Source organism: Borostomias antarcticus, assembly GCF_949987555.1.
Source record: "Borostomias antarcticus genome assembly, chromosome: 22".
Taxonomy (NCBI): Eukaryota; Metazoa; Chordata; class Actinopteri; order Stomiiformes; family Stomiidae; genus Borostomias; species Borostomias antarcticus.
The window spans coordinates 14756612-14782971 of record NC_140255.1 but is presented as its reverse complement, the minus strand read 5'-3'; the positions used below and the strand labels follow the sequence as shown (position 1 = coordinate 14782971).

Sequence of the window (26360 nt, the reverse complement as noted above, 5' to 3'; positions counted from 1 at the left end):
ACCCCCAACCTGCTGTCGTTAGAAAGTAAACAAGCAGCCCAGGACCGTTTCCGCCTTATCAGTGAACACAGGAGGGGAAGCCCTGATCTGAGGCAGATAAGCTCATGGAGACAGAAGGGCTTATGGACAAGAGGAGGTGGTGGTGGGAGAGGGGGGGGGGTAGTAATCAAATAACCTAAAGCCAACATTATATCTTTTACAATCTAAAAAGATGCCCGGGCAGCTCTGCAAATGAACAATTAGTGTGTGGTGGCCTAGTCTAGCACAGTGGGACAGCTGTCCCTCTCCTCCCAGGGCACGCTGGTGTCAACATTAACTCTGCTGTCTGTTTGTCTCATAAATGCTATTCTCTTAACCCCCACCCCGAGATGCCCCCTCAGATGGCCCAGGAATAGGCTTTAGTTTGGCCGCCCGAAAGCTGACATGGAACACACACATCTGCAGCGCTTAGGTGAGCTGCTGTTGCCATGGTTACAGGCCGGGCTTGCTAAACAGTGGTGCCGTATCAAGCAGCAGTGGCTATGTGACAACAAACAGACACACACACACACACGCACGCACACACACACACACACACGTACACACACACAAACAGACACACGAACACACACACACACACACACACAGACATACGTACGTACACACACTTACACACAGACACATACGCAAAAAAGAAGCCAAACATAAACATGGCAACCCCTCCTCCACATGTAGAAACCAGGAACAGCAGCATTAGTCACTGTGATGTTTGGATCAGAGCTCTCTATCAGTGGATATCGCATCATCTCATACTGCACTGTCCTTGTCAAAGAGGGCAGCCAGGAAGCAGCTGGCCAAATCCTCTAGTTTCCAGCTCCTACCTGGAGTCCCAGCTAACCTAAGGCTTCAAACACCACATGACCCAAGACATAAAAATGAAAAAGAACACCATCTATAAATACATTAAGTGTTACTAAACATAGGTAAGATCTCTACTATTTAACTTTTTATCTACTCTACTGATAGTCATATTTCTTATCATTAAGTGTTTATTCCATGTTTAGTGCTCTGTAAAATCTTTCTGTTTTCCAGGAGCTTGCTTGCGCCTCGGTGAGAGAGGTCATGGAAGATTTTCTTTCCAGCTCATCTACAGTATATTGGCCCAAATGGGTGAACTGTTTTTTTGGTTCCCTCTGTTAAATTAAGGGTAGGAAATCTGTACACCCCCCCCCCCCCCCACACACACACACACTTTTCTCTCTGTAAAGCACATCCTGGTTACCTCTGTGTATGAAATGCGCTATATAAATAAAGTTTGATTTGATTCAAGAGTTTAAAACTTGAGTTACTGAACCACCAATAACGTACATGAAAGCAGTGGGTAAACTGAAACGTGTCAAAGTGAAACTGCACCATTTTGACCACGGCTGCTCCGGCACCGCGGCCCTGTTATTGACAGCCTCCATGCAGCGGGCCAGCAGGGGGGACTGCAGTCTGCGCTGGGATGGCGGGCGGGGCCGGCTGGTGGAGCGGGTCATACTGCAGTGAGCCTTGGCACACAAACGCGCTCACGCCACTCATTTCATTCCGCCTCGCCCCCTAAATTAGCTTGGCTAAGCACTTACGGCAGAATCGCCGGCCTCCGATCCACTCCGCTGCCAAGGCGCTCCAGCCTGGCGGGAGAGCTGCACCTTTCAGAGGGGTTGTCCTTGACTGGACGGGCGCCACGCGCACAGCGGCTCTGATCTGTTGTGCTTAAGTCTCCTCTTAATCCCGCCGTGGAATATAATGAGGATAAATCAGCATGTGCCATGGCAACCCCTTCTGGCTATAGCCAACGGAATGGTGTTAACGGTGAGCTGTCCAAGGCTAAGGGTATTATGGGGTGTATGGCCTTAATACGCTCTTCAAAATCTCCTCTTTGTAAAAAGTCATCCCTGCTTTTGTTTTGGCAGCTGAGCTCCAGCATCTGAGCCTTCCTAGTGTACTGTATTACGCTCTGTTAAAGGGTTAGCCCTTTAACAGAGGGTAGTACACTAACCCTTTAACAGAGCGTAGTACAGTACACTAATCCTTTAACAGATCATAGTACACTAACCCTTTAACAGAGCATAGTACACTAGCCCTTTAACAAAGCATAGTACACTAACCCTTTAACAGAGGGTAGAACACTAACTCTTTAACATATGGTAATACACTAACCCTTTAACAGAGGTTAGTACAGTACACTAACCCTTTAACAGAGGGTAGTACTCTAGCCCTTTAACAGAGGGTAATACAGTACACTTACCCTTTAACAGAGGGTAATACACTAACCCTTTAACAGAGGGTAGTACAGTACACTAACCCTTTAACAGAGGGTAATACAGTACACTAACCCTTTAACAGAGGGTAATACACTAACCCTTTAACAGAGGGTAGTACAGTGCACTAATCATTTAAAAGAGCATAGTACACTAACCCTTTAACAGAGCATAGTACACTAGCCCTTTAACAGAGTGTAGTACACTAGAGGATAGTACACTAACCCTTTAACAGAGCATAGTACACTAACCCTTTAACAGAGGGTAGTACATTAACCCTTTAACAGAGCGTAGTACACTAACCCTTTAACAGAGTGTAGTACACTAACCCTTTAACAGAGTGTAGTACACTAACCCTTTAACAGAGCGTAGTACACTAACCCTTTAACAGAGCGCAGTACACTAACCCTTTAACAGAGCGTAGTACACTAACCCTTTAACAGAGTGTAGTACACTAACCCTTTAACAGAGTGTAGTACACTAACCCTTTAACAGAGCGTAGTACACTAACCCTTTAACAGAGTGTAGTACACTAACCCTTTAACAGAGCGCAGTACACTAACCCTTTAACAGAGTGTAGTACACTAACCCTTTAACAGAGCGTAGTACATTAAAAGAGGGCAGTACTCTAACCCTTTAACAGAGCGTAGTACATTAATATTAGGGACTGCAAGCTGCACTACCCTCTGTTAAATGGGTACTCCACGGTTTTGAACATGTTGCTTGTTTTTGCACTTACAGAGAGTGTATTAGAAGGATGCAGTTTCTGACTGTACAGGCACTTCGAAGAAACAGTGCTATCTCTCGTAACACCTGGCCTTGTCACCTTGCTAGTTGAAAGTATGGGAAGAGCATAGCATCCACAACTCCCCAAAACTGCTCGAAACATGATTTCTGCAGTGTAACTGGCTGTTGGCAACTGTTGGAATTCGAAAACACTGCAAATTAAAAAAAAAAAATCTATTGTAAATTTACTGCTGCTGTGTAATCAGGAAAAACGGTGGCCCATTTGCGAACGACACAGAACCACCTGCAGTTTTACTATAATTTAAACAATGTTCAATGATTGGCAGTGCTTTCTGATTCCAACAATTGATTCACCGCCCAGCTAGACTACCTACATTAAAGAAGTAGTAAAGGGAAAATGCATGTTTAGCCCTGTTTTAAGGTTACTTATGATCATATACAATGGTTCAGATCAAAACGTTGACAAAACTAGCACTTTTGAGAAAGTCTGATAATTGCTCTACCACCATTTTGGTCATACAATGGATGTGGGTGGGCACCGTGAAAAATCATTCAAAAAACATGTTAAACTCTCAATTTCAAAGACAAGAATCTCACCGAGGTGTTAGTTGGCATTCTGACATATAATTCGCCAAAAAATAAGATTCTAGTTCATCTGGAAAGGCTTTTTTAAATATTTAGCATATAACTATTTAATCGCAGCACATACGTGTGTAAACTTCCGCAAACTAGGTAGCCTAGCAACATAAACAATAACAATAGCTATCGTAAGTAGTTCCGCTTCCTGAATCCCCTCTGCGGATTGATCTACACATCTAGAACGGTCGCGTCAATACAAGTCAATGGATCTCATAAAATGATCAATAAAACCCTACAGGATTCATACTTTGCTGCGAATTTGATGTCAGAACACCAACGGACACCAATTACCCCCTCGGTGAGCTTCTTGTCTTGGAAATCGAGAGTTTAACATGTTTTTGAAAGATTTTTCAAGGTGCCCACCCACATCCATTGTATGACCAAAACAGTGGTAGAGCAATTATCAGACTCGCTCAAAAGTGCTAGTTTTGTCAACGTTTTGATCTGAACCATTGTATATGATCATAAGTAACCTTAAAACAGGGCTAAATATGCATTTTCCCTTTACTACTCCTTTAAGTCATGTTGTTAGTATTACAAACAATGTACATGTCCTTTTGGGGAGTTTTGGATGGTGCAGTTTGCTCTAACTCTCCACACTTTCCACTAGAAAGAAGGCTAATGCTAACCATAGCTATAATCCGATTTAGATTTAGATATAATCCGATATGAATTATATTCTGAAATCTCTACATCCTCCTACTACACTACCGGGAAGTGCAAAAACAAGCTAAATGTTTAAAAGAGTGCCCCCTTTTAAAGTGTTAGGGTCTGCATACTTATGCTTGGTAGATATTCCTTTTGAACAAAATCTGATATTAATGTCTGGATGATGGTGCTTTATGATTTTGTGTTCAATGTCACTCAGTCGTTAGCTATCTACAGTAATATCCAGGACATAAACATCTCACAACAAGCCAACAGTGTACTGTACCTAGAGGGAATCCAATCAATGTAACATGTCACATTAGCTGACAGGCCATTCAGATGCACACTCAGGGCCCTATTTTCAATCGGGGTTAGTGTTAAGGTGCTAAGGGCTAAGGGCTAAGGGCTAAGTGCTAAAGGCTAAGGTGCTAAGGGCTATGTTTTGTCCGTCGTAAGCTCAATACTTCTACCATCAAGTTTGGTGTGCAATGAAGACTCACCAAACTTGCAATTTTCAAACGTGTTCATTGCGCACCAAGCTCAGCAGAGCCGAGAAATATTGACTTTGCGATGGACAAAACGTAGCCCTTAGCACTTAGCCACGGCATGAAAATAGGGCCCTCGGTGGCACATCCTGTCCAACGTAGGACCAACCGTGGTCCAGGAGGGTGTGAACTCACCAGGACTCTGCCCGTCAGGGTCTGGGCAGAGATCATGACCCCGGCCCAGTCTTTCACAGAGGTCATCCAGCCCACCTCGCTGGCAGCCTCCGTCACCTTGTCGCCGACTCGCTTGATGCCATCTCCCATGGGATGGTGGAACCGCTGAACGTCCGTACCCAGAAAGGGAGGGAGAGGGGAGTGAGAGAGAGAGATAGATAGAAAGAGAAGTGGGACGGTGAGGGAGACAAAGAGGACAGAATTAGACATCAGGAATCAGAATCGTGAATCATTTGTGATCAAATCTCTTTAACGACAGTGCAATCTCGCTCTGGTTGACCCGAGGTCTCTTATCGACATCCAGACAAGACTGCAGCAAACAGCCCTGGCATAGAGTAGGCCTATGTCCAGGAGGAGGAAGAGAGCACAGCAAACACACAGGGAGCCAGCCGGGGCCCTGGGAGCCTCTCCGGGAGTGTCTCCATGGCAGCCGTAGAGCTCCTTGTGTTTCTGCCTCAGCGAGTGGGCTGCCGTGATTCACAGAGCGGGAAATCTAGACAGGACGCGGGGGTTAGCTGCGCTCCCTCGACGAAAAGCCCCCGCGGCTGCTGCGGCCTGGCCTCGTCCGCCATAGGCTAGTTCGCACGCGCACACACACACACACACACACACACACACACACACACACACTGAAACATTCATACTCACGTACGCTGTACACAGGCACAGATATAGGTGCGTGCACACATACTGTACAGGCACATATGTACCACACAAGTACTAACACACAATGTTGCGAAGAAGCACATACACACAAACACACACTGACACACACACAAACACACAGTACAAACACAAACTCCAACCTGATGGTGACCTCAGTCTGTCAGATGTACAGTGGAAAATCTTATTGGAATAACTTGATGTAATTTCAATGGGTTCTGGAGAGCTTAAAAGGGCCAAAATGCACTGACGGGGGATGGTTTGAAAAAAACACACACAAAAAAACTGCTGTGACGAAGGTCTAGTCTCCAACCGAGACATTCTCATATTGAGCATTGAATACTGTGCTTCTTCACTACAGTGTGTCCAGTGCAGTATATCATCTTTCAACAGCTGCTTTGACAATGTGCACTTTCCTGCAGCACTACGTTCTCTTGGTGGCGGTGTTCATGCCCGGGACTGCGGTGTGGCCCGGCCCTTGGCCAGCACGGGGGGGTGGGGGGTGGTGCGTCCCCTCTGACTGGGCAGTGGGCTTCAAAGAGCTCTCGGCATGTGACTGTGCAGCATGTGCTTGTTGCCTCCACTGCACCATAAATCTTTGGGGAGCTGAGGGGCCTGGCGACACCGAGAGGGCAGTCACGCAACCCAGAGGACGGGTGAATGAACGCCGATGGCGTCCCACACAGCAAGACAACGGGGGGTGTTCACACAAAAACAAGAACATGCTCTCGGCTGCAGAGGAGTCGCCTTCGAAAGGATGTCTTTAAACGAAGGAAAAAATTGACGATGTAATGACATTTTTGTGTGGTTAATTTGAGTTCCGTCTGATTTGCTTCACCTGATTCTGAACTCACACAATTGAGTAAACTGTGTAAAAGAAGATGTCCGCCCCCTAGATTCCTACTGTAGTATAGGAGATCAATAGTTATTACAGTGATAAGGCCAACCAGGTCGGGGCAGTCTCCTGGCTAGGGCTGGGGGGTGTAGTACTGTACGCTACATTAGCAGCTACAGCCCACCTGGTCTAGCCTTATGTAATGACGTGTCTCCATGACAACCAGGCTCATGCTGAGTAATGAGATGACGAAAGGGTCTGTTACCCAGAACAAAGCCAGGCCTCCTCCACCGGTCAGGGCCTGGCCCCCAAACCCAATAACGCTGAGATAACAGGATGAGCCCCAGACTGGATTAAAGCCACACTGTTGTGTGCAGGAACTGGAGTACAGTGCTGCTCACTGTCGTTGAGTCAGGAGGCAGACGAGAGCAGGTGCTAACAAAGTGCCCATCACTCGCTTTTCTTTGCAACTCTCTTCTATCTTTCTGCACTTCAGAAAAAAGGTGTTGAGACGAGTCGCGAATCTCAGACAGGAACCTCTCAGACAACAATCTTGCAGCACCTGCAGGTGCCTGCGTGGTAACGTTAAATACTGTGTAAGCCAACAACTCAGGCAACGACGACACTTCCCTCCGTCAGTTCCCTTGCAGTGAAGACAGAACACGGTAAACATGCTGTTCCTCACCAACGACGTATCGCCACTTTGTGTCAATACACCTCTCAAGACCGGTGCCCCTCTGTAGTGCAAAATGGGCCCAAATAAAGATTCAAGTTTTTGTCTCAATTAGGAAAAATTACAGCATTTTTTCTAAAGGCTTAATGATGGGTTACGGCCTACAAAGTGAAGACAGCGCTTAAGAGGTCTGTCTATGAAGCAATGGGAGCAAGTGTAATCATTTCAGAATTGAAAAGGTTGGCCATGGGTAATCATAAAAGGAATTGACATCGGGCAGAACGTCTATCTGGATGAATCCTGTGTTACCCACAGACCTTGGTAGGGACTGTTGACTTCCAGAAGAAATAAAGATTTTCTAAAGGATGCTGTGACACAATCCTTCACGCTCATTCATGCATGGAGAGAAGAACAAGGGTGCGATATCAGGTCTCTGACTAGCTCTGCTCCCCTTCTGTTCAATTACACACCATACACATTGTTACAAAATCACATCTGGTCACTATTATCTTTTAAGGCACCAGTAAGACTGTACTCCGATATTCCCAGTGAAAGCTTTGAGGTCAAAATATCTCTTCTTTCTCAGGCCTACACTAGACAGGCCATATATATCAAAACTCCCTTAAACAAAACACAATATGGTCTTAAAGATAAGGAAAGCGCACATTAATTTTCCCTATTTGGGCATTGTGTGTGATGTCAGACTTTAGTACTCTATCTATGGGAACATAGAGTTACGTTACACACCCACAGACTTATAGTGATTACAAACATTTTGCCAACACTAGTGTACTCTTATCCATCCAACATTATCTACAGTACCATCTGATCCTGTGAAATACAATAACTATAACCAATAATATCTGTACCCACAATTCAATGCAATGCACCTACTGTAACCTCTAATGCCACCTCACAGCAAGAAGGTCTCTGGGCCTTTCTGTGCAGAGTTTGCATGTTCTCCCTGTGTTCACAAGGGTTTCCTCCCAAAGAACCCAATATGAAAACCATGCAGAAGAACAGATGCTCTTCAGTCCGGTCCCTGACCAAGACCTGGACTGAACACTTGGAACGATGGCTGCCCACTGCTCCTGGCTGCCCCTGGAGGAGGACGGCTTGGGATGGGAGAAATGCAGGGAACAATTTCCACCGGGCAAACCCCGAAAATTGCATGTGTGTCTGTGCTGTGTGCCGTGTCGCTGCTCACTGTGTGTAATGTGTGTGTCACTGTGTGGCCGAATAACGGGTCCTGTAAGAACAAGGGCCAGACAAGGCAGGAAGCTCATCAAGCTTTGAACTCGGAACTTTGGAAAGGAGAGGGTCACTGAGTAGAAAGGACCATCCTTTTACTAAGACACAAAGTATCGTTTTTTTGTGTAGAAATAAATATGTTTTTGCAATGCGGAAAAAAATAACTGTGGCTAGCACCCCCTGTGTTGGGCTCTGGTACATCTTGTGGGAATGACAAACAAACATTTTAATAGCCCCCTCCGATTTCATAGGGTGGAGGAGATCTAGTAGGAAGTAAAATACATAAGCGTGCACGAAAGCAACTCATCTTAAACTGATGCTGTTGTACTGATGATGGAAAGGCTGAGAAAGCCATCAATTGGTTTTGAGAGGCCATTCTCATCTGCGTGGCTTAGCTGCTGTGAGGGAGCGTTTAAGTTGATTCTCGGTTGTGTTTCAGGTTAAGAAGATCAGGGTAAGTGGATCTGGTCAAGGGTGAGAGGAGAGAGGAGCATGCATCAGTCCCATCTGACTCTGTAGCAGAATGACTGCTGTTCAGGGAACAGTTGGGTCTGGAGTGAATGAGTCAACAATGACATGAGATGACATTTATAAAATGCACCTTTATTGTCATACAGCTTATTATTGACACACACACGTACATGCCCGCAGGGAGCGACGACACAGGGAAACACACACAACACACACATACATGCCGGAGCGTTCAGCCGACTACATTTGTAACCCATCCGTGCTGCCCTTCCTCCAGGGCCAGCCAGAGGCAGCAGGCAGCCCTCACTGCGCCCGGGGACCAGCTTTGGTCAGGGATGGACAGGAGAGCGAACTGTTCTTCTGCATGTTTTTATATTGGGCTTCTTTATGGAGGAAACCCTTGTGAACATGGAGAGAGCATGCGAACTCCACACAGAGAGGCCCGGGAGATACCCCACCTGAGTAACCTGAGTACCAACAGCCCTGGCAAGAACATTCCCCCAGTGCCAACAGAGTGGGAATCTAACCCAGGACCTTCTTGCTGTGAGGCGACAGTGCAAAGAACCAATTAAGGTCATATTAATGGTCATACATGGAATCTATGGAAGTGAATATGGTAATATATGGAAGTTAATATGGTAATATATGGAAGTTAATATAGTAATATATGGAAGTGAATATGGTGATATATGGAAGTGAATATGGTAATATATGGAAGTTAATATAGTAATATATGGAAGTGAATATGGTGATATATGGAAGTGAATATGGTAATATATGGAAGTTAATATGGTAATATATGGAAGCTAATATAGTAATATATGGAAGTGAATATGGTGATATATGGAAGTGAATATGGTAATATATGGGATTGTATGGTGATATATGGAAGTGAGTGAATATGTGGAATATGTTAATATATGGGAGTAATGGGGAATTAAAAAAGTCTAATTGGCACCTGACTGCTATCCTAAAGCAGTTAATGACGATGTCTAAAAATGTATCTAGAAAAACCCGTCCTCGATGAATGTTTAATGTTAGAAAAGACATAGTTCAAAGATAAATGGCCGGCGGTGATATAACATCCCTCAGCCCAATTAGTCCTGAAGAGCTTCCCTCATGAATCAAATATGACCGGTTTTATCTCAAAGGCACACAATACACCTCCAAGGCAAGGAACTGCCTTTTTAACTTCTCATAACTGCCTCATAACTTCAAATACAGGTCTGGCATTCATGCTTTCTGGTCTGTGAAATATGCATCTGGAATAAGGTGAACTTCCATGTCTGTGTTACACTGTGACTATCAGAAGGCAACTACAGATTGGATGGGGTATACTGATGGGGTATACACTTTATTTGAAAATAACTGTTATTTTCAAAGTTGGATTATTATTTTTCAAATCACGCAAAACATCTTATGACAGAGAACTGCAGTGTGCAGAGGAATAAATACTCAATAGAACAGGCTTTGCAGTTGATCTCTTCTCTGACAAATTGATGGATTGTATTCTAAATAAAGATTATACTTTCATCCAGGCTTAATCTATTACATCTGATATAGAGTCCATTGATCAAGATTACACACATTTTTGGGTCCCACACAATAATTCCTCACAAGGAAAGTACATTACATAAGAATAGAACATGTGGCCCATGACAATTCCTGCAGAAGTCTTTGCATTATTCAAAAAATGTATTAATACACATGCCAAGACCTCAATTATGAATTAACCTGTCTCAGAAATGAATGATAATATAAAGGTCAGCAATCTCAAGACTGGTGCTCTAGTGTCTGTTTGATTATCTGACAGTGGGCGTAGCAGCATTTAGGCTTATGGATCAATTTTAAATCATTACTCAATTTGCTGAATGAACAGTCTAATTAAATGCACATACTGCACTGTATTGACCTGCTTCATTAAATAGAAATAATCTAACCATGCATCAGCTACAGCTTGATCTGTTCATGTGGATCGATGGTGAAGAGATGTTGTGTTTTTGTGAGTGGCTGTAAACCAGCGCACCAATGATAGCAAATGTCCGGTTGTCACTCCCTCCTTCCCTCCCTCCCTGGCTTCCTCCGTCATGTTTTTGACCTGCAGCTCTATGTTGCTACAACAAGAGGCAGTGGTCCCAGAACCTGCAGTTCTATGTTGCTACCACAAGAGGCAGTGGTCCCAGAACATCAAAATAAAATCACTATGACACCGCACATTTTCCAGATCCTCGGTGGTCTAGTTATGACTACTGCTCAGCGGGCTACACTGTCCCCGACTGGCTCTGACCCGAGGGGGCGGAGTCTCGCCACCACGCCATGCACCCCACAACTCAGCCCCTAAGAGGGCTAAAGACACACTTGTCTTCACCGGTGGAGGCAGGTGGGTAGCCCAGAGAGGGGTCCACAGCCCCCGACCCAATATGACGCGAGGGGGCGGAGTCTTGCCACCACGCCACTGTCCACGCCACGGACCCCACAAATCAGCCCCTGAGAGGGCTAGAGAAACACAGTCTTCACCGGTGGGGGCAGGTGGGTAGCCTGGAGAGGGCTCCACTGCCCCGACCCAATATGAACCGAGGGGGCGGAGTCTCGCTACCACGCCACGGACCCCACAACTCAGCCCTTGAGTGTGCTAGAGACACAGGGTCTTCACTGGTGGGGGCAGGTGCGTGGCCCGGAGAGAGGTACACTGTCCACGACCAGCTCTGACCTGAGGGGGCGGAGTCTCGCCATCACGGCACTATCCACACAACAGATCACACAACTCAGCCCCTGAGTGGGCTAGAGACCCACGGTCTTCGCCAGTGGGTGCATGGAGATTGCCCAGAGGTCACTGTACTGCGCTCAATCAGCTCTGACCCAAGCGGGCGGAGTCTTGCCACCACGCCACTATCCATGTCATGAACTCCACAACTCAGCCCCTGAGCGGGCTAGAGACACACGGTTTTCACCAGTGGGTGTATGGAGATTGCCCAGAAGTAACTGCACTACACCCGAACTGCTCTGACCCGGGGGGCGGAGTCTTGCCACCACACCACTATCCATGCTATGGACCCTACAACTCAGCCCCTGAGTGGGCTAGAGACACACAGTTTTCACCAGTGGGTGCATGGAGATTGCCCAGAAGTAACTGGACTAACCCTGAACTGCTCTTACCCGAGGGGGTGGAGACTCGCCACCACGCCACTATCCATGCTACAGACCCCACAACTCAGCCCCTGAGTGGTCTGGTGGGTGCATGGAGATTGCCCGGAGGGCTCTGCACTGCCCCTGACCCATTCTGTCTCAAGGGGGCGGAGTCTCACCTCCACTCCTCACAGGAAACCTGTGTACTCCTACCTCTCCTATGTGATGGATTAGCATTGAAAGCATTGGAAATGATGTGTCCAGACGACAAGACCTATCTTCATTTATCAGACATTATTTCATATCATTTCAATTCACAGCTATTTCAGTGGCATGACTAGACTTTGACTTCCGTCCTACCAGTCCTGAATAGAAACAAGCCAGCCATGCACATAAGCTAGGCTGGACCTGGCCTGGTTTTCTTTATATGATATGGTCAACTGTATGGCTTTGACCAATAATTCAGAGCCACATATCAAAGTATCAATTTGGGCCCATGTTGAATGTAGTCTGAACTTTGGTTGTACTTTGCACAGGACGCCAGAAGGTTTGCAAACACCACTGTCTGTCCTGGGATGCTTTGACCTGTCGCGACAGGTCATCTGTGATGCATCTTTGTAACTCTGTATCGCCCCAATCTTTTTAATGAATGAATAGTTTGTTTCATCTTAAATTCTTCCACAGAGACATGCATGGCCTGAGAAGACAGACCCTGCAGGAAACGGTTCATGTTACAATAAATGGCTCACCTGTTGATTCCTTAATTGGTCATATTTTACACAGTTTGTGCAGTTGTTATGATGGTGTTGGGGTTGCTTGGACAGGATAATTACTTTCATGGTAGTCTGGAATAAACCACTACAAAACATGGGCATAGGGCTGGAGCCAGCGCCTACCTTTCAAACCCAGCTGCATTAGAACATATTTCATTGGGAGAGGATAATCAGGACTAAATGAAAAACGCATTAAAGGAGAAAACTGTACCTAGCCAACTCTGTGAAGAAAGTTAACGTGGAAAGTCCAAGTAGCCTAAATCACACTTTATGTGCCAAATATGTCGACAGCTCACACGAATGCAGGAGTTGTTAGAAAAGTGGAAAGCTGTGGTCAATGACCAATCAGAGGACAAATCAAGTCTTTTGATTGGTGTCCACGAATATCAAGGTTTTTATTTCATTTCATATTACTTTCTTGGTGGTCAATGTACCTGTCAGAATCAGCCTTGATATACAGGTTAAATGATTCATCAGCTAGATGTGTATCATGTTTCATGTGACCCCTTCTGTCACCCTTATCAACATTATCTGCAGTAAAAATGTATTCTTACAGGGAACGAGAGAGAGGATTTTGTGAGTGGCTAACTGTCAGTTAAGGGAAATCTACACTACCAACGGTCACAACGTGTCAATCAATACATTATGTCTGTGACTGCATGCTTATGATTCTGGATCCGATTTCTAGTCCAGACAATGACACAAGGCAGACAGAACCCCTCCCCCAACACACACACACACCCCTCTGCTCATCTCGAGACAGACTGAGTCATCCTACAGGATGTGTACATTGATTAGTGGAGGCCATGGGGCCATGGAGGTGCATCACTCAAGGTACTGTACAACCAGAGCCCTCTGAATGGCTCCCTGGAGGAAAAGGACAATGTGGCTAGGGTTGCAGAATTCTGGGAATATTCACAAACTTCCCATGGGAATTAACAGGAATTTCTGATAAATAAAGGGAATTAATGGGAATAAACTGGAAATGTTGTTTATTCCCATTCATTCCAATTAATTCCTGTTAATTCCCATGGGAGGTTTGAACGTGTAGTTGTTCTACTATCTTTTATCATTAAATGTGTCGCGACATTTCTTATTAGCGGGCTATAATCAGCAAGCGTTGTCCTCACACAATGGATCGCGTCCCCCTCGTATCCATGGTATCCACCAACACCGTTGTACAGTAGCCTACACACCAGCCAGAGAAGAGCCTGTTCTACAGTGAGCCTGCCACCATTTGCATCTCAAAACTGGCAGGGCTTACTAAAGTATCTGGCTCCCATCTTGGTACAGTAGTCATGCTTACGGGTGGATAATGGCCCTTCATTAGCTCACTCATCTCACAACAAATAAGTTTCATCGATTGTCACCAGAAAGCTCGAGGGAAACCGCCTGCGGTGAGGACTCAATTCGGAGAGGGACGGACGGACGGACGGATGGACGCAGCGACGGAGCACGACCGACACCCCCGGCGGCCCGCTCAGCGCCAGGAGGACTCCCCCCCCCCCCCCCCCCCCCCCCCCCTGTTTCGGGACGCTCAGGTTTGCGCCGGGCTACTGGCTGCAAACAATGTGGAGGAAACAGACTGTCCGCCACCCATCTACGAACGCTAAAAGCCCCATGTTTGCAGTGGGGGGGGGGGGGGGGGGGGAGGGCAGTGGGAGCGGGAGGTGTTCCTCCCCGCCGGCAGAGCCTAGACAGTTGCATGAGGGAGGTTTTCTCTCATAATGAAATACTTTGCTAGTTGCTTAGCAACAACAACAAAAAAAAACACATTCACATGATATGTACGTCCACGTGCGCCCACCCACCCTCCCACCCACCCACCTGCCTGCCTGCCTGCCTGCCTGATACGCCGCTTCTGTGGGGGTGTGATTCAGGATGGGACCTGAGTAAGAGAGAGAAATGCAAAAGAGGAGAGCAGAAGGGAAAGCTGGAAGAGATGGAGCAATGAGAGAGAGAGAGAGAGAAAGAGAGAGAGAGAGAGAGAGAGAGTGTGTGTGTGTGTGTTTGTGCATGCTTGTGCGTGCGTGCGTGTGTGTATTAGGCCTACAGAGGTGTAGCCGAGCGCATTCACTCCTCTGAGTCACTCTAATGGCTGCCTGCCTATCTGGTCAGACAGCAGGTTGATAGATGTAACTGTAGATGATGTAACTCCTCCCCCTCTCTATGTCCCTCAACAGAACACAGATGAGGGTGGGACTGAGATATGCAGATGACCAGCGCAGGAGAGCAGAAGTAATCAGTGGGGTAATGACTGACTGTAGGGTTCAAAGGGAAGCGCTACTTACCACCAGTATGGGCAAACTGAGCACTGCTGTATTGTGCTGTCATGTGGGGGCACACTCATCCATTGGCGGTTCTAGGGGGTGGCAGCCGCCACCCCTGATAAAGGCCTTGTCACCCCAGTAGCCATCCTATTTGTATGGGGAGATGACCTCTGTCCCCCCCAGCTGGAACCCATGCCACCCGTAGCCATCCCAGGTAAAACTGTCTAGAACCGCTACTGCACTCATCTCATTATGGTCTAGATCTCCTTGTCTGGTTTATTGTAGTCATAGTAAAAATCTAAATGAGAAATACACAATTCATATTTTAATAGTTACACTACATCTACGCCATCAGATAAATAGTAGACTAGTTTGGTGTAGTTGAATGAGATTGAGTGGTCGAACCAGACGGGGCTGATAGGAGTGGTATGACATCTGAGGTCATTAGAGATATGACTGGAGGTCAACAGAGATATTATAACTGCAAGTCATTAGAGATATGACTGGAGGTCATTAGAGATATGACTGGAGGTTGTCAGAGATATGACTGGAGATCAACAGAGATATGACTGGAGGTCATTAGAGATATGACTGGAGGTCAACAGAGATATGACGAGGTCAGGACAACAGAGATATGACTGGAGGTCCACAGAGATTATGACTAAAGGTCAACAGAGATATGACTGGAGGTCAACAGAGATATGACTGGAGGTCAGGACAACAGAGATATGACTGGAGGTCATTAGAGATATGACTGGAGGTCATTAGAGATATGACTGGAGGTCAACAGAGATATGACTGAAGGTCAACAGAGATATGACTGGAGGTCATTAGAGATATGATTGGAGGTCATTAGAGATATGACTGGAGGTCATTAGAGATATGACTGGAGATCAACAGAGATATGACTGGAGGTCAACAGAGATATAACTGGAGGTCATTAGAGATATGACTGGAGGTTGTCAGAGATATGACTGGAGATCAACAGATATGACTGGAGGTCAACAGAGATATGACGAGGTCAGGACAACAGAGATATGACTGGAGGTCATTAGAGATATGACTGGAGGTCATTAGAGATATGACTGGAGGTCATTAGAGATATGACTGGAGGTCATTAGAGATATGAATGGAGGTCATTAGAGATATGGCTGGAGGTCAACAGAGATATGACTGGAGGATGTCAGAGATATGACTGGAGGTCAACAGAGATTTGACTGGAAGTCAGGGCTCTGTTCTTCACACAGCCTTTGGCAGTCTTTCTCCTGCTTCGTGTCTCAGAGATGGATGCACCTTCAGTAGCGTAGGAGATTACTAAGCAGGTGTGCTCCATATCTCGGGTGGTGGTGTCACAGTTTTTCCTCTGTTGCCCCAAGAAAGAGGAAAAGAAAATGCACTTTGCTTCGAATAGGACTTCACCTTCAGTGACAAACCATTGGAATCTGACAAGCCATTAGGATGTATCACACAATATCAGAGGAGATAAACAAACTCAGCAAACAGCAATGCAACCTTCATCCATTAGATTTTCTGACTGGTGAGATGCCACAGTCTTTTTTAGGTTCTGGTTTGAACTGACATTTTAGATTCTGGTTTTATTGTTTTCTTCTGTACTTAACTCAAGTGTTGATCGTGTCTTGTAATGCTCTTGTTTATGCCCTTGTGTCTCTTACTGTTTTTTTGCTGCTGTATTTATGTGCTGCAAGGGAATTTCCCTCATTGGGGATTAATAAAGTATCTATATGTCTAATCTAGATGACTGTTGATAAGTAGATAGGCCAGAGCCGGAATTTGGAAATTAAGAGTTAACTTTGATTAAAACCGTTTATAAAAATAAGTGATGAACACTATTCTGTCCAGACATGGCATACACAGTCCTGAGACACTCCCTACTGTGTGGAGTGTTTCCATATTGGAATACGTGTAATTGATCCACACAGTACAGTACGTATCATTCTGGCATGTGATGATGCTTTTGAAGAATGCCTCATTGACATCCAACAATGTCTGACGTGTGTGTCGGGGCAGCAGCTGTGAGTGTGTCCTGGGCTGGGTGAAACTATTCCTGACTGTTGGACGCCTGTCAACTCAAGGCGTTAAAGCGACTATGCTATTATTTAATGTTACAAACAATCAGCAGAAAATTAGAAAATATCCCTTTAAATATATCACATTTCTGTTGGCCCAACACTAGCACAGCAGGCACAAGGTTGGTCAAGTAAAAATATAACTTCTTCTGAAAGCAAACTATTAAAACTCAGTGATTGTCTATGTGCTTATCATATCCAATAGCAGCATGTTGATTAAGAGCTCTTCTACAGTCCATGGCGCAGACCTAGGCTAGCACAGACTATCCCTGACAAGTTGGTCTGAGAAATACAACAGAAGAAACAGCCAGCTGAGTTAGTTACACAACAGGTGTCGTGAGCAGCAGTGCTATGCTGGGTCTCTCCAAGTGCCACAGCATGTCTGTGGGCTACATGTGCTCCACGTGTGCTCAATACTGTTAGCCTACTTATTAGTACACGATAATTTATGAGTACAAAGATTAAAATGGTAATGGACAGATAGCTCTGTTGTTTCTAATCAGACCTCCTGCAATAAGGCAATACGATAATGGACCCCAGTTATGAATTCAATTAAGCACCCAAGTACTAGGCTACATAACTAAGAAATCTAATTTCTGCAACTAATAGTTAACAATTATGGACGCATAACGAGCGGCGGCATACCTTCTTTTTGCCGTTGCAGTGGCAGCATACGGTCCACATGTATTTGAGAGTTCTCCATAGAAGTATGATAAACAGACCCCCAAAGAAAGTGACCATGGAGGAGGCGAGGAATGCCCACCACATGCGCTGACCGTGGCTGTCACAGGGCACATCTGGGGAGAACGGGATGGTTACATGCATCTTGGATATATGGATAGAGGACGAGTCCGGATTGAAATTATTTCGGTTTTTCGGCATTATTCTGCTGCTACCGATGTCCAGGGAGCTGTTGCCGTTGTCGGTAGCTAGCATCCAGAGGCTTTGGGTAGCTCCAGCCTGCGCCCCCTGCCCAGACGCTCAGCCATATTGCTTCAACTACCTCCTCCTGCGCGTCTTCATGCGTGTTTTGTCGGTAGAACGCGGTTGTTCCCAGCGACGCACAAACTTCACTTTGAGAGAATAGAGACTTGGACAGGGACCCGTTACACCACTCATTCACACCAGTGACAAAATGACACCTTCGTCCCTGTGAATTCTTCGCACAATTACATAGGCTACTGGAAAAAAGATTATGCAGATATTATTTTCCTTTTCCTTTATGTTGGAGTAATTGTTCAGCAGGCTATTACCAGGAAATGTATAGCCTAATTAACTACAAAATGTGGACGTTTTCTTATTTGGTGACCGAAAGAACCGTTTCCGTACGGTCTATGTTGCGCGCACTGTTGAATAGCCCTACTTCTGTCTTTACGGCCGCAGTTTGATTCTTTTCCTTTACAGAAGCGCCTCGGTTATACTTGTAGCCTAGTCATTTGGAGGAACTATGCAATAATGTTCAGCACGATCTTCTTGCTTCCCCGGCGGCGGCCAGCTGATAGCGGCTGTCAGATGTGTCTGGGAGATGAAGATGGCACGGCAGATACACAGGTAGCGGGGGTGGAGCCATCAACTATCAGACCGACGGTTGCGTCTCGAGGTCCGTAATAATAATAATAATAATAATAATAATAATAATAATAGACAGGTGGATAGGAATGGTCATGAGTACACTTGTGGCGTCATTCTATCAACTAGGCTATAGGACACCTGTTACAGTCAAAAAATAATAATATCTCACTTGGATATGAGCTCAAGCTGTCTCATTCCCAAGCTACCAGGTGTCCAAGTAGAACAATATGATGAAACGGTTGTAAGAGTTACGGTTAGGCTCATTAAACGAAATTGCCATGAAATAATGAAGCTATAGTGCCCCCCACCCCCCAATAATGAATCTAACATTCCAAGGTAAATAGCAAAGTGCATTGTCATTATTACAAAAGTGTTTTTAATGTAGGCTTACTTCAACGGATTATGGTTTGTCGGATATGGCATGGCAAACGCATCCGCTAAGAGTCATGTGTAACTTTAACTATGGAGCATTTCAACTCTTTACTGTGGTGATTTACTCTCCCTGGTGGCCGAACATTGTATTGATTGCCACTTTCTGTGAGCAGAGAATGAGGGGCCAACTAGAGACTCCCTATAGCCTACTGACCACACCCACCATGTACAGCATAGCCTACAGTAGCCTAGCCTACATACTGTATTGTGTATGCGACCCCTTATAAGGACGGTTACTTCTGCCGAGGTCCGGAGGAGGAGGAGGTGTTGTTTTCGGTGCTGTGTGTGTGTGTTAGTTTGTCTGCTTGTCAGCAGGTTTACGAAAAAAACTACTTGACCGATTTTCATGAAACTTGGTGGAGGGGTGTAGCACGGGCCAAGGAAGAACCCATTACATTTTGGAAGGGATCCAAATCATAGGGCGTATCCATTTTTTTTATTTTTTATTTCTACTTTCATTAACATTGCTAGGGTATTTGGCCTTGTTATATTATGCACCATTTTTTATATTGCGAGAAGCCCACTCACTTACATATTGAACGACTAGCCTACATCAGGGGTCCCCAACCTTTCTTCCCCGGAGCCCCCCTAACTTACACCTGATGGAATTTTGCGCCCCCCCCCAGTTTATATGGTATTGTAGTGCCGTAAATACAATGCTTTTTGGCCCTTCATCAGATATGATCATGTATTTTGTTAAAATTGCTGTGTGACATGTCAATAACATGATTCTATGAATATGGCATAAGGCATCAATAGGAGACCTGAGAAAACAAAGCAGGTAGGCTTAACACTCACTGAACACCTCTGAGCATTATGTAACTGTTGCTACTGACAATACAGTATAACTCCATTACACACCGACCACTTTCACCAGTCACTGTATTTATTTCTCCATATCATTTGATACAAATAAGTCTGAAGCAAGGTTGAACCGAACTTTAGAATACCTCTCAGTTTTAACCAGCATGAGACGATGAAATACTGTCATTCTAAAAACCCAATCTTAGTGCCAACAGGACACCATAACACTCTAAATGAGTTCATGTTTACCGTTTGTAATTGACAGACAATATTCTACAACTGAGAGACAGTAATAATGAAAGATCCCTTTTTAAATCAGAGGAAGAGGCCCGTTAGGAAAAAATAAATGAAATGTTGGGAATATCAGTACAGATACACGTCTAGATGTTCTTGTAAGGTAGGTGAAACTGAAGTACCTGTAACATAGATTGATTGGTGTCACGAACATTCAAAGGTTGACACCGCACATAGAACATGTTTGGCACAATAGCCTATAGTAAGGAAAGACTGCAGACTGAAATGGCGTTACCAGGAACTAACTGTGCTTCATTCATACATTGCAGAACAAAAAGGCATGTGGGTTGCTTCTAACAACAAAAAATGAATTAAATCATGCAAATTTGCCCGAGATTCTTGTCTATAAATAGTATATCATATGACAAACCGAGGAAAACAAAAAATCATTCCTATTCACTAAACTGCTACATTGTTATCATAACAAAAAGGTTCATAACCAACGTCATTGATTTGGTTAGATAAATTAAATGACAGGAAGTTATAAACTAAAGAGAGGAACACAGTGGTCCATTCTATTAAGTCTTGTCCCCATGGTAACCCTGTAGCTTAAACGCCTCCAGTACGTCATCACAGTCAGCCTGTTCTGACATGTGGAGTACAGGACACAGGGAGTATAGGAGTGCTGAGAGTTAAGGGAAAAAACATTCAAGTAAGCATTACATTAAATACTAGTGTAAACAAATCTCTATCTGAAGTTCAGCATCACTATCGTAGTGGGATTATGTCCAGGAAGCGTGCGGTGAGGAAAACGACAGTGCTGTCACAATCCTGATCTTGCACATATAAGTGTTGCGTTGAAACAGTATGTAGAGTTAACTTTGTCGCCCACTTTGAACACGTACCGATACATAGTTAAGTACGTTATAACATACCGATACATAGATAAGTACATTATAACATACATGGTAACCTTTCCTAAAGTTGGAGCGTTGGGCAGGGAGGACACGTCTACAGAGTTCCGTCTGGAATCCACAGGACTTTGCTCTGTTCTTGGTCGACAATGGTCGTGATCTGAGTGCAAATGTAGTTCAGGCTCCCTCCCTGGACAATACCTGGAACACAGACAAAGCATTTCCCAATCAGAAACAGAGGCGGTGTCAACGCCATGTCATTCCTCGCTCCATCACAGTCTCCTGACCCTCCCCCGTGAAAGCTGGAGTGTGGTAAGCATTGCAGCCTCACCCCAAGGTCCAAGTCATTGTTGTGGAAAGGGGTGAGTTATCCCTCACAAATATGTGAAAGAGCCCCAGGCACCCTTAAAAACAAGGTTAAGCAGCGCACCTGTAAAGAACTTGCTGTAATCCTGTTCCGTTTTCTGTGCAATCTCAAACTGCTCCTTGGAATGTTTCTGTGAGACTTTATCCCGCAGGTACTGAGGATCCTTCTGCTCTCTGAGTGGAGAGAGGGACAGTTGTAAACATAATACTGTAGAATATCTGATATTTCAGTTCATTGGAAAGAAGTGACACAGAGTATATCTCACTTGGGAGGTTTAGGAGGTTCAATGTGACCTCCCTCTTCCCCTTGAGGGAACAGAGCCTGGTTTCCATTCACAAGGGCTGCGTTCTGAATCGCATACTTCCATACTATATAGTATGCCAAAAAGGGATGTACTGTAGTATGTCCCAATACATAGTATGTCACATGCAGTATGGCAAAAATACCAGGATGTCCAACTACATCCGGTCGTATTTTGCAATGTGCAAGCAAGCCAGCTTTTCTGGCTATTCTGACCCACAATACATTGCCTTCGATCGGATCTAAAATGCAAAGCGAAGCCCCAGACTAGTTCCGTGAAGTCCCCATGATGCCAAACCAGCAAGCCCTGTATGCATACACCAGGGACGGCCAAAGACTGATGATCTCTACCGTGAGAGCCCCTGACCTGACACCAGAATGACACCTCCCTCTGGGTCCTTCTCTCTCTCCCTCTCTCTCATCCACCCCTTTCTCTCAACCCCCCTTCTCTCTCCCCAAGCCCTCGCCCCCCCCCCCCTCCCTCTCTCCCCCACTCCCCCCCTCCTCCCTCTCCCCCCCTCTCCCCCCCTCCTCCCTCTCCCCCCCACTCCCCCCCTCCTCCCCTCTCCCCCCCTCCTCCCCTCTCCCCCCCTCTCCCCCACTCCCCCCTCTCTCTCCCTGGCCTGAGAACCAGTCCACATGCTGTGTTTAGTGGATGACAGCAGGAGGGGGGTCAGCGCTGTCAGCCGCCCACGCCGCTGCTGAGCGGAAGCCCCGCCCTGCGCCGGACAGCTGGCACTCAGCTGATGACGGAGGGGCTTAGCACTGACCAGACCCCGCTCTCACACGGCCTGGGTGTGTATGTGTGCGTGTGTTTGTCTGTCACTTTGTGTGTTGTGTGTGTCTTTGTATGTGTGTGTGTGTGTGTGTGTGGGTGTGTGTGCGCGTGTGTGCATGTGTGTGTCTGTCTCTTTGTACATGTGTACTCTGTGTGTGTGTGTTTCTGTGTACGTGCCTGTCTGTCTCTTTGTACATGTGTGTGTGTACGTACTCTGTGTGTACTCTATGTGTACTCTGTGTGTGTGTCTATGACCATGAGCTTACATGACCTCATTGTGGGTTGAGCAGACTTAACCTTCCCTGAGTTCACAGATGAAAGAACCCAGAGATGATCCCGTCAGAGCGACGGCAGGCTGACAGGGCAGTGTTGGCTTCCGGATGTTTTACACTGATTAAACTGTGGTCAATTTGATTAATTTGCTTTTGATGCGTCTGTGATAGAAATCAGAGGTAGTGAACCGGTGATCTCTTCTGAAATGTTAAATTGATGAGAGTGCACCGAAAGACAATGAAAATACATAAGAGCAGGTGGAGCGCCATGTTGAAACAAGCAGACAGAGCAGGAGGGAATAAAGAAACAGCAACAGCACTCAAAAAAGGACAAACAAAAACATCCTCTCCCAAAAATCATATAACTACTCACTTTATCTGCTTGGCGTTTTTGTAGCGAATGAAAATGACGATTGGGTAGATATGAACACTGTGCAGCCGTTCGATGGCGTGAGGCGCAATGTCAAGCAAACAGTGACAGTCCTATGAGAGAGAGTAACAAACAAAAGAGCAATTCGGTTTGTATGAGTAATGGGTGGTGGCGCGAAGCCGAAAAAACACACATTATGAAACAGCCTCAGAAATCCCACTGTTATATTTTTGAATAGGTAATAGCCAGACACACCAACTCCGGGCAAAATGAGCGCTTGATTAAGATGATCACTAGGGCAATGCAAATAAACCCCACTTTAAAAATGAAAAAAGGCATAGTATGACACCCACCCGCTCTGTGATTTCCTTGATTGACGCGACGGTTGTCACGTCAAAATGGCCGCTCCTTCGCTTGTAGTCTATGAACACGCAGTCCTTCACCCCGCGCTCAATGGCCTGCTGAGACGCCTTCATCACCTCTGAAAACGCAGAGACCCGAGCCCGTGAGCTTGTCAGAACTCAACATGATTAACTAGTGAGCAGAAACCTGGTTCTCGTGAGCGGCCGTTTCTCTTCTCACTGTGAGCGTACTACGGAAGCACCGATGCATCGGCCGATGTTGTCCTTGTTGACTGCCATTGGCCCATCGGCAAATAAAATGACATTCACCGATGGTAGTGGCCGATGTTATGTTGCAATAATTACGGCTTTTTTTGTTGCAAAACGTAGCCTACCAAGCTGCAGATTCAGAGAAGATCTGTGACGTAACGCGGCAAACACACATGGTTTTCAAATTAAAGTGAAGTAAAAATCTGCGTTTTGGAACCAAACACTTAATTTCCCTGGCACAAAAGGGGGAATTAAAATAAAATAAACATCGGCATCCGCCATCGGCCCAGAATTTTGCAATCGGTGCATCCCTAGAGCGTACGTCGTTGTGTACGTTAACGGAAGCAGACGTGTTGAGAAGCGGACAGGGACGGAGCGGTCGGCTCACCAGGCAGGCAGCGGCAGAACCTCCCAGGGGCCAGCGTCACCAGCATGTCCTTACTGGCCTCCACCAGCGGCCCCAGGACCAGCACCGGCCGCGGGGACGAGCTCTCCACCTTCTGGACCCTCTGATAGGCCAGGCTCACGCCGTCTGCAAGCACACACACAACAGTAACCTTTAGTACACCTGAAATCACTAAGCAGAGAAAAAGGGCTTCAAAGATTCAGAGCTGTTCACATTTCTCACAGAACATGGAATTTGATGACAAAATGACAAATTTAGTGATCCTAAAACTGCTGTTTGTTATATTGAGTGGGTCCTTCGCAACTTTCATTTTCATAATATGAAGGAAAAAAAAGAAAACGGGGAAAAAACAAAACAAGATGTATTTTTCCCTCTAGCACATTTTGAGGATTGCAGACATCAGGGCCAAACCTCCAGTGGCGGTCACATTTCTGTAAATCATTCCGGGCAAAACCTTTTTTTCTCTGACTTCCAGGCTCTGTTTTACAATCAGAAAGGCCGCTGTGTGATGCGGTGAGCTCCTGACCGTCCAGGATGGGCAGGGAGTCGGTGCTGATGGCGTCCAGAGCCAGCAGGTCCCTCCCGTCCCTGGAGCCGCTGCGTTTGTGCTTCTGCTTCCTCCTGAAGAAGGAGCGGCGTGCGGCGGCTGACAGCGTCTTGCCGTTGCTGTCGTCCTTCATGTCGGGCGCGCTGTGGCGCCGGCAGAACTCCTGGTCCATCCTGGGAGGGGGGGAGATGGACAACGAGGGGGGGGGTCAGCGTCAGAACGCCACGGAGCTCGGAGAAAAGCCAGGTCAAAAAAAGACCTACACTATAGCTCCGATCTAGACTGGAAAGATGCTCTTTTACAGAGTGAACAGAGAAACTGGGTATTCTGGAGTCCTTCTGATTTAAATGGTAAAATGGTAAATGGACTGCACTTATATAGCGCTTTTCCACCTTAGTGGCATTCAAAGCGTTTTATAATGGCCTCTCATTCACCCATTCACACACACATTCACACACCAATGGCGGCAGCTGCCATGCAAGGCGCAAACCTGCTCATTGGGAGCAATTTGGGGTTAGGTGTCTTGCTCAAGGACACTTCGACACGTGGACAGTCGGAGCCGGGATTCGAACCGCTGACCCTTCGATCATTGAACGACCCACTCTACCAACTGAGCTACAGCCCCACAGGTACAGCTATAGATAGAGGGGATGTTTGGACAGAGGGGATTTTTGAAAAGAGGGTACAGCTATATACAGAAGGTACAGCTATAGACAGAGGGTACAGCTATAGACAGAGAGTACAGGTATAGACAGAGGGTACAGCTATAGACAGAGAGTACAGCTATAGACAGAGAGTACAGCTATAGACAGAGGGTACAGCTATAGACAGAGAGTACAGCTATAGACAGAGGGTACAGCTATAGACAGAGGGTACAGCTATAGACAAGAGTACAGCTATAGACAGAGGGTACAGCTATAGACAAGAGTACAGCTATAGACAGAGAGTACAGCTATAGACAGAGTACAGCTATAGACAGAGAGTACAGCTATAGACAGAGAGTACAGCTATAGACAGAGGGTACAGCTATAGACAGAGAGTACAGCTATAGACAGAGGGTACAGCTATGCAGGGTGTGTCAGGACAGAGGGTGTGTCAGGACAGAGGGTTTGTCTGGACAGAGGGTGTGTCAGGACAGAGGGTGTGTCAGGACAGAGGGTGTGTCAGGACAGAGGGTGTGTCAGGACAGAGGGTGTGTCAGGACAGAGGGTGTGTCAGGACAGAGGGTGTGTCAGGACAGAGGGTGCGTCAGGACAGAGGGTGTGTCAGGACAGAGGGTGTGTCAGGACAGAGGGTGTGTCAGGACAGAGGGTGTGTCAGGACAGAGGGTGTGTCAGGACAGAGGGTGTGTCAGGACAGAGGGTGCGTCAGGACAGAGGGTGTGATGACTCACATGTATTTACTGGGGATCTGTCCTCTTTCCAGCTTGCGGGCGTTCTCGTCCAGCTGCCAGGCCATCCAGTAACCAAAGTTGCCCTTGGGCAGCGTGTCCTCGATGTAGAGGATGTCGTCTTTCTTAAAGCTCAGCTCCGGCTCCACCTCTGCCACCCTCTCATAAAGTGCTCTGGA

The 26360-nt window shown here is 46.1% G+C and overlaps 2 protein-coding genes across 4 annotated transcripts in view; both read right to left on the bottom strand.

The window, feature by feature from the left end:
• LOC311324205 (calcium-activated potassium channel subunit alpha-1a-like) overlaps positions 1-18066 on the bottom strand; it is a gene marked incomplete at both ends in the record, with an annotated part of 82718 nt that extends 64652 nt beyond the window's left edge. Inside the window, 2 exons of the mRNA XM_084456606.1 lie at positions 4997-5140; positions 17830-18066. Coding sequence (XP_084312732.1) covers positions 4997-5140; positions 17830-18066 — 381 coding nt within the window. The remainder of the gene's footprint in view (positions 1-4996; positions 5141-17829) is intronic.
• Positions 18067-20080: 2014 nt separating this feature from the next.
• Positions 20081-26360, bottom strand: part of LOC311324010 (disks large homolog 5-like) — a 37166-nt gene continuing 30886 nt past the window's right edge. For 2 of the 3 annotated variants that reach the window (XM_084456367.1, XM_084456369.1), the window contains exons 27-33: positions 26185-26355; positions 24771-24964; positions 24227-24370; positions 23581-23708; positions 23231-23340; positions 21571-21680; positions 20081-21341 (exon numbers count right to left, since the gene is read on the bottom strand). In XM_084456367.1, coding sequence (XP_084312493.1) covers positions 21238-21341; positions 21571-21680; positions 23231-23340; positions 23581-23708; positions 24227-24370; positions 24771-24964; positions 26185-26355 — 961 coding nt within the window. In that variant the 3' untranslated portion in view covers positions 20081-21237. The remainder of the gene's footprint in view (positions 21342-21570; positions 21681-23230; positions 23341-23580; positions 23709-24226; positions 24371-24770; positions 24965-26184; positions 26356-26360) is intronic. The other variant, XM_084456368.1, reaches the window with a different exon arrangement.